At 43.9% G+C, this 12,317-nt stretch overlaps 1 protein-coding gene across 1 annotated transcript in view; it reads left to right on the plus strand.

Moving 5' to 3' along the window:
* wdfy3 (WD repeat and FYVE domain containing 3) overlaps positions 1-12,317 on the plus strand; it is an 89,665-nt gene that overhangs the window by 20,989 nt on the left and 56,359 nt on the right. The window contains exons 11-15 of the mRNA XM_069683542.1: positions 3,163-3,434; positions 4,907-5,104; positions 7,604-7,687; positions 11,553-11,739; positions 12,018-12,232. Of these exons, the coding sequence (XP_069539643.1) occupies positions 3,163-3,434; positions 4,907-5,104; positions 7,604-7,687; positions 11,553-11,739; positions 12,018-12,232 (956 nt within the window). The remainder of the gene's footprint in view (positions 1-3,162; positions 3,435-4,906; positions 5,105-7,603; positions 7,688-11,552; positions 11,740-12,017; positions 12,233-12,317) is intronic.

A 12,317-nucleotide genomic window follows, 5' to 3' on the forward strand; every position in this document is an offset into this window, starting at 1 on the left:
CCAGTCAGCCGCCCGCCGGTCTCTGTCACAGCAGCCACAGAATTATTAATCCAGAGAATCCAAGATTACAACCGAAGATCACATGCGGACTTAAAACGTGGAAAGAAACAAACGGCACACAGCTCCGGTGAGACAAAGTACCTCTTACATCTTCGCCCCCAGCGTCTCCCATTTAAGGACAGCCGAATGAATGAAAGGCGACTACAGTCGGAGGAGACCCCGAACATTACAGCACTTTCCAATCTACCATACCAGTGCCGAATCTTTGTTACACCTATCAGTCATTTGGATGTACCGTTTCTATATCCAACACAGGCTCTTAGTTTACATTTTTTAGGGAACATACAACACCTTTGATTTGGAAAAACTGGGTTATGTGCATCATGTTCCGTTTCTCTCTGTGTTTGTTGGTTTCTGGACTGTAGCTGAGAGAGTTCAGCAATTTGATGTCGGCAACAAAACCTTCAGTTTCTGTGGGAACACTGAGAAAAGAAACGTCTGTATTTGTAAAAATCAATATGCATTTGAAGCCCTGCACGCAGTAATTGCCTCAGACCAGGTGCATTAAGTATAAGGTGCACATAAAAGCATGCAGACACACACACAGGATGAGAGGATGGAGGCGCATTCTATAAAGCATAATTGCATTTTTCAGATTCCTCTCCCTCAGACGAGGTAATTCTCACGTCTGCTGAAGCTTCGGCTGGATTAGCCCGTCAGCATTTCGCTTCTTTTTCCCTAATCAGGGTTTTAATTATCACTCTGAAAAAACCACTAAAGGCTGCAGAGAAGTTGTATCAAATCCAGTTTGAGTCAAATGGATTTTTCTCTGCTCGTCATGTGGATTTCTGCACACAAATAGATCTTAAAATTAATCTGATTAGCCTTGTGAGGAGCACATTTAACCCTGTTATCTCTGAGGACACAGTCAGACTCTCAGACATGGTGTCTAATCCTCGAGGCCTGCACTCTGCTGGTAAACTTAACAGCAAAAAAAGAAAAGCCACATTTTACCAGCAGCCTGACGGTCATTTCCAGGTCCGAGTCCAGGAAGAGGAAGTCTTCAACATCCTGTGATTGGATTAAAACAGCTCTCTGTGCTGAGTCAGGCCGTGTTTGAATGCAGCAGGAAACGGCCGGCTCAGCAGGGCAGAGGATCACTGTTTTTACTTCTCTTATAGTCTCTTTGTCTCCACCGGGACCGCTCCTTACATCTGAAACTGTTCCAATAAGTGTGCTGATGCAGTGTCGGTGTGAAGATCTCAGACTTCATGATTTCCCTCTGTGCAGTGATATTTATATATTCAAAATACTTCAGAGAATCTTGTGATTAACGTTCATGATTGACCCTTGAAATAGTGGTTTAACAAAATGATCTTAACTCATGTTACATTCACTGTGCAGAAGTTTCACAGTTTTAAGCTTTAAAAACATCTTTAAATTGACCTGAAGACGAATCGGCTTTGTTGGCAGAGCATGTTTACACATTTGACGCTGGCTTACAAAGCTCTGTATGGACAGACAAACAAAAAGACATAGTGCAGAATTCAGGAGTGCAAAGGATGATAAATAGATACACCGATCAGCCATAACATGACTACTGACAGGTCGAGTTGATAACATTGATTATCTTGTTACTATGGCACCTGTCAGTGGGTGGGATATGTTACGTAGCAGGTGAACCCTTTGTCCTTGATGTTGACGTGTTGGAAGCAGGAAAAATGAGTGGTGTGGCAGTGTGATGCTTTGGGCAATGTGCTGCTGGAAACCTTCCTGCCATTCATGTGGATGTTGTTGCAGACCAAGCACACCCCTACATGGAAACAGTATTCCCTAACGGCAGTGGCCTCTTTCAGCAGGATAATGCGCCCTGCCACACTGCACACATGGTTCTGGAATGGTTTGAGGAACAAGACGACGAGTTCAAGGTGTTGACTCGGCCTCCAAGACCCCAGATCTCAATCCAGTGGAGCGTCTGTGGGATGTGCTGGACAAACAAGTCAGATCCATGGAGGCCCCACCTCGCAGCTTACAGGGCTTTAAGGATCTGCTGCTCACGTCTTGGTGCCAGATACCTCAGCACACCTTCAGAGGTCTCGTAGAGCCTCGACGGGTCAGGGCTGCTTTGGCGGCAAAAGGGGGAACTACACAATATTAGGCAGGTGGTCATGATGTTATGGCTGATTGGTGTATAGGAGCTATGTAACCAGACTGCCTTTATATACATGAAGTAGATGGTTCATTTACAGTAATTCAAACAGAACATTTTTTAGCTACTTGGTGAATCTAATTGTCAACAGAAACACCTTCATGCTCCGACAAACATACCAATATACCCTTAAAGAAGTGTGTGTCAGGGGCTGCACGGTGGAGCAGTGGTTAGCGCTGTAGCATCACAGCTAGAGGGTTCTTGGTATCTTGGACGTAGGCGGCCTTTCTGTGTGGAGTCTGCATGTTCTCCCTGTGCATACGCGGGTTCCCTCCGGGTTCTCCAGCTTCCTCCCACAGTCCAAAGACTTGTTAGGTTCAGTGGTGACTCTAAAATTGCCCATAGGTGTGAGTGTGAGCGTGAAAGGTTGTCTGTCTCTGTGTTTCAGCCCTGTGATTGACTGCCGAATCAGATGTTCAGAATCAGAAATAATAATCATACGTTATATTTGTGTCCCAACATTCATCTTATTAACGGGAGAAGTTTGACAGATATTCCATCAGAAGCAGCCTTTAAGAAATCCCCCTGTGCTCTTCTCCGTGATGCACGTCGCTCTGAATTTCTCCTGTCTCATCCTAAAGCTTCATCTGTTGCAGATTCCCAGAAATATTCTCCACTTTTCAGCTTCTAATTAAAAACTTTCGCAGTCTTTCTGTTCTGTTTTTAGGTCCCCAAACTCACATCTAGGTTACAGTTAGATGTTTCAGTTTAAGTTACAGCAAATGCAAAACCATAAAACTTATACAGAAATATAGTCGGGGAAGTGAGACACAGAAACCCCAGACGGGTTCATAAATATGTCTCACCGCAGAAGAAGAATGAGGTGAATGTGGAGACAGAAACCAAAAGACATGAAGACTCAACGAGGGAGGGAGTGATGAAGAACCTCAGTGTAAAATAAGAAAGTAAAATGTTCCTGAATCCTGAATAATTGATCCTCTCTTCCTCTCCAGGCTCTGTTAGCCGTGCTGCGTGAGAGTCACCGAACCCGCACGGTGTTCCGTAAGGTGGGCGGCTTCGTCTACATCACGTCCCTGCTGGTGGCCATGGAGCGCTCGCTGTGTCAGCCTCCGCGACACGGCTGGGACCGAGTCAACCAGAACCAGGTGTTCGAGCTACTGCACACCGTCTTCTGCACGCTCACCGCCGCCATGCGCTACGAGCCCGCCAACTCCCACTTCTTCCGCACAGAGATCCAGTACGAGAAGCTGGCTGATGCTGTGAGGTAAAGTCTCTTTGCACAATGCTCGTAACACCTGAGGCCCCCAAGAGGGATTCACTGCAAAAAATCATCTGTTTCTTCCATGCAGTGGTTTTTATTCACACATTTAATATAAATTAAACCTTATGTTCAAATCATATTGTTTCAGAAGTTTGATTTATATTTTGAAACATCTTAAAATATAAATAAAACTTAATCCCGACATTGGGGGAAATTTAAGATTTGTTAAAATTCAATTAGTACCTTTAAATTATTACTTTCATAAATATTATTGACAAACTTGAGCCTCATGGTTCATCCTTGATCTTGAAAATAGCAGTTTGACTTTGACATTTTTCTTTGCTGAAGGTTCAGTCGATTCTCTCTGGAGCTTTCAGCCACCTCTTTTGGCCTTCATCAGCTGATGGAGTTTGCCTTGTTGTCCTGGGCGTGATCTCTTCTCACATAAACATGTTTCTTACCTCCCACGATAACAAACATCTTCATAGAAACTAAGCAAACATGATCTCATATAAGGCCACAAGATATAACTGAAAGCTGCAGAAAGAATCTAATAAGTAGAGATTAAGTTAAGAATATTTTACAAACTAATAACACGAGTCAAGTTCGGGGTTGGCTTTGTTTTAGGGCTGTTCATATGCAGAACAATACAGGGGTTGTAATTCAATATATTGTGATATATTGCGATACTGTGAGCAAGGCAATATACTGCAGTTTTTTAAATCTAATTTAAGGAAAACTGTCAAAATAAAAAGCACACCACACCATGCATGAGATCATAGCACTGCTTTTTGTGCAGTCTTAGCAAAGCAATGAACATTTAGCTACATCAGTAAAGTTATTTTCATTAAACTATCAGTTAAGATGAAGACGTACTTTATTAATCCCTGAGGGGAAATCCGATTTTTTACAAACATGCTGCAAACACAAAGGCCCGAAATACACACACGCACAAACAGGACTCTGGACATGCATTAACAGAGAGATGTCAGAGTGAGGGGGCTGCACGTGGACATGAGTCGTCGTCTTGCTTAAGGACACCTCGACAGAGCCCAGGAGAGGAGCTGGCACCTCTCCAGCTGCCAGCCCCGATTCCACACTTGGTCCGTACTGGGACTTGAGCCGGCCACCAAAGCCAAGTCCCTACAGACTGAGCTAGCGTCTACCCCAGACACTGATACACTCTTGTCTGAGTTGATGTATTATATTTTCTTGTACCCCTTTCTTTGCACTACTGTCTAGTAGAGTAGTGCTAGTTAGAGTAGTGCTTTACGAGCATACTAATGTAGTGTAGAAGCAGGATAACGCATGAACAAACTGCTTCCTATTTGATGCTTTTCCACTGCAGAGTCTTTTAAGTCCTGAGAAACACCAAATTAAGAAATTGTTTCTCTGTGCTTTCTTTCAGTGGTGTTAAATTCTGAGCTTTGATTGTGTTGCTTGAAAGTTTCCTCTCTTTGTTTTCTTCCCATCAGGCTGCTGGGCTGTTTCTCAGACACCAAGAAGCTGGGTCCCACCGGCGTGTTTCCCTCCAACGCTCAGCCTTTCCAGAGGCTGCTGGAGGACGAGGCTGCCCCCGGAGGCTGCGCGGGAGACAGCGTCTGTCCCACGCTCAAACACTGCAGCAAACTCTTCATCTACCTGTACAAGATGGCCACCGACTCCTTCGACAGGTCAGTGGACTGCACAGACTGGGCTTTTCTTTCTCCCTTTAAGTAATGCTCAGATGTTAGCAGCAGGTTCACACCGACCGGCAGTCCGTCCTCTCTTTGCGTGCAGTCAGACTGTTGAGCTAGTATTTGAGTAAGGATGACGTGTAACTGTCAACATACTGTCAACAAGTTATTCATCTCCTGTTTGTGGGTAAATATGTGAACAGTTGAGAGCGTGTTTGTCGTTTCTTAAGGAGTCATCATGCGGCAGAGGGCGAGGGAGTCAATTTTTAGCAGCAGGTTGCAGCCACATGTTCCTGTTTCTGCAGAACTTCACATCTTTTCTCTGCAAGTTCTTAATAAAATCCTTCATTCTTTTCCTTTTAATCACGAGGGACAGTCATGTTCCTTTGAATCGTAAACGAAGCCTCTCTGAGTTTGTTTTTAACTTTTAAGATTTCCAGATGTGATTCATCCCGGCTGAGGGGAGTTATTGTTACAGAAACGTCTCTGTTGTGCAAACTCAAGTGTTTTCATGTTACCTAAAGAACTGTTTTAACTTAAGCCAACATACTGAAGCTTTGGAAGAGTACAAGGGCTGGGCTAAAGCAAAGAAATGAGGAGGGTAATTTGATTTTATTTTTGATTGCAAGAATCATCGGAGGAGTTTTGCATTCTGAGAATTAGGTCGAATACTTTGTTACTTTATTCCCTGAATGCAATAAAAAAAAATCCTCTGGGTGCCGTTCCCAAAGACTTTTCCATGTGAAGCATATCGGCCTGGCAATACAGTATGTATAACAATAAAGGGGATGTAATTAATTATATTAAACCTAGTATGTTTATCTTCTGTGGGACTGTCCTTATGAGGACGATGACAACGTGTTTGAAAGCAGGTGAGGACAGCGGACGGGCAGCGGAGGAGCAGCCCCGCCTACTCCCCGAACAGAGCCGTATAGACAGAGAGTTGCGTTAGTGGAGGTCCAATATGCTCCATGATACGCCATTGCGATGTTGCAACTCTTTCTCGACGGCTGTAAAAGTACTGTCACTCACTCACTCAGTCAGTCACGTACAGACCCGTGTGTAGGTCTAACCCCGGCGGTCAGCCAAAAACCTTGGTGCTCTGCCCTGCTGGCACGCTGCTTACACAGGTGCACATGTCATGGGGCTCGGCGCATGCGTCTCCTGTAGTCTCCGTCCACAAGAAGCTTCAAGAAGTCTTCATAGCGGAGAAAGACTGAGCGACCCTCTGCTGCAAACACACACGTTTCTATGCTCCCCGTTTGCCCCGGGGTAACATCACGCATGAAAGGTGCCCTACGACCGCATGACGGACTACGGAATACTAAAAGGAAACAAACCTGCATTACAGACCTAAAACATACAAAATCAATGGTTTCAGTCGTTTTGGTGAATAAATGGAGGCTTATGCAACAAACAATGACCCCAAGGTCCACGACTATATTAAGTGCGTTACGCTCTAGTGTTTGTGTCCAGAGAGGATTCGTGTGCAAATTTATGAGTTTATAATCTTGCAAATTTGCTGCTTTCTTCTGGCAAATTTACGACTTTAATCTTGAAGATTTTTCTCAGGATATTACTCTTCTCTTCTGCCTCCGATTGTTTTTATTTTAACTTAAATTGTCCGCAGTATGCCGTTGTATGTTCCTGTTATCATAAACCACTGTAATCAATTATAAACAGGATGAATTGTCTGCATCTTGTATCAACACATTCTGCGCTACAGTGAATGTTGATACGTATCTTTACAATGTGGTGCTAAAACATGAGAAACAAACAAGATGCTGCTGAGTACCACTTTAAAAAATGCAGAACAATGAGTTTACTGTACCAGCGAACAGGTCGAGATCAGTCAGGTGCTGCTTCTTCTTCTTCTGTGACACACAAGCTGAACTGTGGCCGCTGAGAACTCAGAGACATTTGCTAAAGAAGCTCACTGTGTTCCTGACTCAGCTGCACGGCGTGGGAGTGTTGTCATGATGGCGGAGAGAGAAATCAGTGCAGATTATAATTATTCAGACACTTTTACACACTTGACACCACAAATAACAAGAAAACCGTCCAATCCATTTCTTCTTCTTCTTCTGCATATTTGCACCAACAGGAGGTCACGATCAGAAGCAGGTTCACTTTGAATGCTTCCAGCTGCATTAACGTTTAGATCCTCACTCATCGTGACAACACCACCTGCCCAGCCCCGGTGCAGGTGTAGCTGGCGTCCTGCATGTTTTCCAGCTGTAGCTCTGATCCTGTTTCTCCTCCAGCTTTCCACTAACAGCTTCTTTCCCTCTTTTCTCTCTTCTCTTTTTTCCTCCTCTAACCTCTGGTGCTGTCTGGCTGCTCATCCTCGGCCTGGTCCATCTGTGCGGCTGCATGTGTGGGTGTGTGTGTGTGTGTGTGAACCTGTGCATGTCTGAATGTGTCCTCCTGTCCTTTCTGTTTCTGTGTGTGTGTGTGTGTGTGTATGGGTGTGTACGTGTGTGTGCTGCCATGCAGTCGTGCGGAGCAGGTGCCTCCCTGCCTGACTCATGAGACCTCGCTGCCCTCGCCGTGGGGCACGCCAGCACTCGCCAGGAAGAGGTAGCTACAGCGCTCTGCCACTTTCCTCACCCTCATCCCTCCCTCCTGTTTGTCCTCACCTTCACTAGGCACTACGAGCGACCGCAGGCCCCGAAAACGACCATGAACTCCTCAAACAAAGCTTTATCTTTTAATATTTAAAGTAATAATAACATAAACTGTCTTCATGTAGCACTTTTCTTTTTAAAGTGCTTTACACATTAAAACACAAGCGGGTCAATTTTCATGAGAGAAGAAAAAGTAAAGAACGACCTCTCTTCTGACGGGCTCGGCTGTGACGATGTGTGACAACAAATAAATTGCTCAAATGAAGTGTATATTTTTTCAGTTTTAACCACAGAGAAATATGTGTCACCACTTTATTTGAAACACATTGCCACAGCTTCTCTCAGGAAGGGAGAACGAACAGAATAAGCATAAATTACCGTCTAAAGTAGTTGTAGAAGCATTCTTATTCTCATCACGCTCCTCCGTCTCCTGCTCCTCTTCCACCTCCTTTTCTTTTCTTTTCTTTTCCCACCTTAAGCCCGAGGAATCTGCTGCTCTAGGATAAATGGTTAGGATGTTTTGAATGTACTCTGCCTTAGCGAGCTACAATAACTATCAAGGTGAGACTGGGCGTCTCCTCTTAGTATCAAATGGTTTTTAGTCTTATAAAAACGAACCCACAAAGAGAAAATCAAGGTTCAATGTTTGTAGTAAGAGAACGAGTTAGCAAACAAAAGCAATTAGATTTTATCTTGTGAATCCGTCCTGATAACAAAACAAGCTGCCAGACTAAGACTATTATGAAATCGTCTTTTAAGTCATCTGACAAAAACAAAATTCTACAAGTTTCAACCTTCCAATCTTAAATGGCCTGACATTTATTTATTTAGATTTTACTTAACCATGAAAAGCCTCATTGAGGTTTAAGCCCTTTTTACACTGCCAGTTCAAGGCAGGATTATTACGTCTCTGTTACGTTCAGTCCTCTATGGAGAGCGCCCGGAGGCAGAATGGTAGGGCGTTCCGCCTCTGAGCCGGCATCGGAGGTACCAACAGAGGCGAAACGGCGTCTGTGCAAACAGCGGAGCCGGCAGGGTGGAACAGCGCCGTGTGTATGTGAAGCACACACTGTTTGTTTACACCTCGCGCACTGGCGTGGCTTTATGCCAGCGTTGCTTGGTCCAATGTCAGATGACAAGGGCTGCATGATGGCGGAGCTTCGTTATGGCGCTGAGGCGGGAAACCGCAGTGTAAAAAGGGCTAAAGTTTCAGACATACAACACAAAACAGTTAGAATCACAAGTCAACATATTCTGGGTCATTTAGCGTGGAGTCTTTAGTCAAAGCATCTACAACCCGATGCATCTTCCTCCAGCCCTTCAACCTACAGCTCCCCCAGACCCAAATCCTCCTGCAGCAGATTCCAAGGAGCCGGAGCAGCGTGCCGAAAACCCTTTTCACCATTTCAAGGCGCACTTTGGGGACAAATAGCTAAATAAAGTCTTGTGAATGGGTCACAGAGCGAAGACTGTAGCTCACAGCATTTTTCAGATTAATGAAACTACCTAAATAAGGGGGAAGCAAGTTAAGAATTGGCTTATAAATAAGGACGTGCATGATTTAGTCTACGGTTGGACAGTGCAGGCCAACTCGAGCCTCAAAGGAGCAATGATGATGAGACATTTCCTTATTTATTCCATCTGCCTTGTTCGGGCATACGAACACACTGCTGTTTGATCTTCATTCAACAGAAATCCAGAGACAAATAATGTTTTCAGATTTAGCAGATTGAATGTAGACACAGTCTCCAGCTGTGTCATACAATCATACTACCCTCTAAATCTGAGCAGGGTCTGTGTTGTGTAGACAAAAACAGGAAATAGCTTTTACATTACTGGAAAACACTTTTAGATGTCTGCTTGTGAAGATTTATTTTCAGTGCCACTCAAAATAAGCAGTTTGACTAACACATGCAGAAACACAGTAGTACGTAGCTGTTTCTTAAGAATACTAGTTGCAGAAACCGTATACTAAGACAATTACTACATAATAAGCACCATATATGATTGATCTGTTTTATGGAATCAAGGCTTCTGGCTTGTCTCTTCCAAATTTTCTTGTGCAAACTTGCATGTTGATTTACTGCTGCAGCCACAAGCCAAACAGATTTAAACCCTGTCTCTGTCTCTGTCTTTAAATGCAGCTGATAAAAATATAAAATTCCAGTTACAGTGTTTTTAAGTGGCCACCATCCACTGTAAACATGAACAACCCAGTTAGTTTCGCGCCCTACATCCAACCCCTCCAGCTCTTTATGCTGACTCCAGTCTTTTGCAGCCCCGCGTCTCTCCTGAGGGGAGATTTCTGCTCTGTAATTTGCATCGCAGCAACACTCCTCATTTGTCTAATTGCCTGAGAGCAGCTCCCTGCTCTCTGCTCCGTGCACACGAGGAGGGCTCTGTGCCTCAGTTGAAACTGACACCATGATCTCTGAAGTGTGAGGACTGCTGACTCATGTTAAATAAAGTCAAAGTGTAAAATACAAAGCTTACCATGATTCAGGGATGTAATTAGGCTATTGCCCCTCATTAGCATATTTTTTCCCAAAGAGCCATGAAACAAAGTTTTCTTCTGGAGGAAACTGTGGCTGTAAATCTGAATATTTAGCAGCTACTTTCATTATGTGTGTGAGCCAGTTACATATTTTACAGTAGAGTAGGTCGAGTCTCTGAAAGTAAACACACATTAATATCCCACTTGAGATTGAACTAAAGTTAGGATGATTTTAGGTTTTTGTTATCAGCATATTCTCACAACCATATTAAGAACGAGCAGGATTCAAACCAAAACCAAACAGGAAGAAAAACTATATCATGGTTGTTTCACTTGACAAATAAAAAATATATACAGCTGAAAGTGGTTTCTGTGAATGTTATTAAATTTTAACCATTTGTATGGCCTTTGTTGTGTTTTTTGTGAAACACTTAGGGTCACTCATGGCGTTTTTGCACTGGCAGTCTCTACTTTCTATAAAAATCAATGCAGTTCAGCGTTTTCAGCACTCAGCGTCCTTCGTGCAAAAACGCAGTTTGCTACAGCTGTTTTTGTCGCTGTTGAAAGTAGTTCAACTTTTGGAACACCGCAGCGCTCGTTAATGTCGCTTCTCACTCACCGGCCAATCAAAATCCTTACCACCGCCCTCATCGACCAATCAAAATCGAGAACGGGCCGGACTTCTGATATCAACTTTATCAACAACAATGGCGGTGGAGAAGCTAATCTTTTCGTTTTTTCGGGGGTATAATTTCCAGGTGCAGAGCTGCTGCTAACGCCAGGACACAGGATTTCTTTCCATCGTTTTATGTTTTCTTTGTAAAAAGCAAATATTAAGCATACAGAGCAATTTAAAACGGACGTAACGGTCACTACCGAGGGAAGCGGAAGTGCCGCGAGTCAACTTTCGTAACCTAGCAACAGCAAGTGCCGGTGAGAAGCGCTTTAAAATTGAGGCGCTGCAAGCGCAAAAAACACCAGTTATTCCTGTGTTTTATAAAGTTCGACCCAATTTAAACATAATTTTTTAGTCTAAATGACTTAAAGGTACAAAAAGTTGTTGTTATTGCTGTATGGCTGTAATGGCTGCAATATAATCTTAAGCCTTCAGAGTGTTGCCGCACGGATCATGTTGCAGCCATTACCACCTTTTTCATTTAGCAGTTCCAAAATGTTGTTGAACCTGTTTGATCCCAAAAAAATTAAAAATAAATAAATAAGCTTTAAATATAACTTAATTTATCTTTAATGGTGGATGTGTCGAAGTTTTGTAACCTGATCTAGCTAAATTGAACTAAAGTGACTTTCTCTCTCCGTACTTCAGACAAGGCTACTACGGTACGTCGGGCCCTCCCGCCCCAGTGAAAGCCCTGACTGACCTGAAGCTCCACTTAGCCAACGCCTCCCACCCCGTGTCCTCGTCCTCGTCTGACATGGTGGTCATCCACCCAGGGGCCGTGCTGGCCATGCTGGACCTGCTGCCCTCCATCTCCTCCGACAGCCAGCCAGAGGTGAGGAAACACAAAAGGGAAATGTGCTAACATGCACTTCCTGTTTAAGATGATGTGCCGTGCAGGAACACATCTCAAAGTATGTTAAAGGAAACCAGATAGTTTGTACCAGGGATGCAATTTTTAAATTATACAAATAAAAAGGAAATTGAGTAAATGTTTAGAGATAAAATAGACCAATACGAATGACTGCTTTCGAAACTCTAGTAAAACAAATCAAACTATGAACAGTCCTGTGAATGAAATCTAATATTTAAAACTGAACTCTTCCTCTGCAGCATGCGCTGGACCTGCAGCTGGCAGTGGCCAACATCCTGCAGCTCCTGGTGAACAGTGAGAGGAACCAGCAGGTTCTGTGTGAAGCCTCCCTCCATCAGAGACTGTTGCAGCGCTGCAGTCAGGCTCTGGGTGATGAAGACCACCCGCTGCACCCTCCTCTGCAGAGGATGTTTGAGAGGCTGGCTTCACAGGCCCTGCAGCCCATGGCACTCAGGTACTGGACTCTGGCTAATATGTCAGTTTGTCTTATGAAAGTTATTACATCTCTAAACTTAGCGTCTGAACCCTGGTGTGACTTT

The sequence above is a fragment of the Semicossyphus pulcher genome, unplaced genomic scaffold, assembly GCF_022749685.1.
Source record: "Semicossyphus pulcher isolate SPU_LCO1_2020_fin unplaced genomic scaffold, fSemPul1.0.p SCAF_6, whole genome shotgun sequence".
Lineage (NCBI taxonomy): Eukaryota > Metazoa > Chordata > Actinopteri > Labriformes > Labridae > Semicossyphus > Semicossyphus pulcher.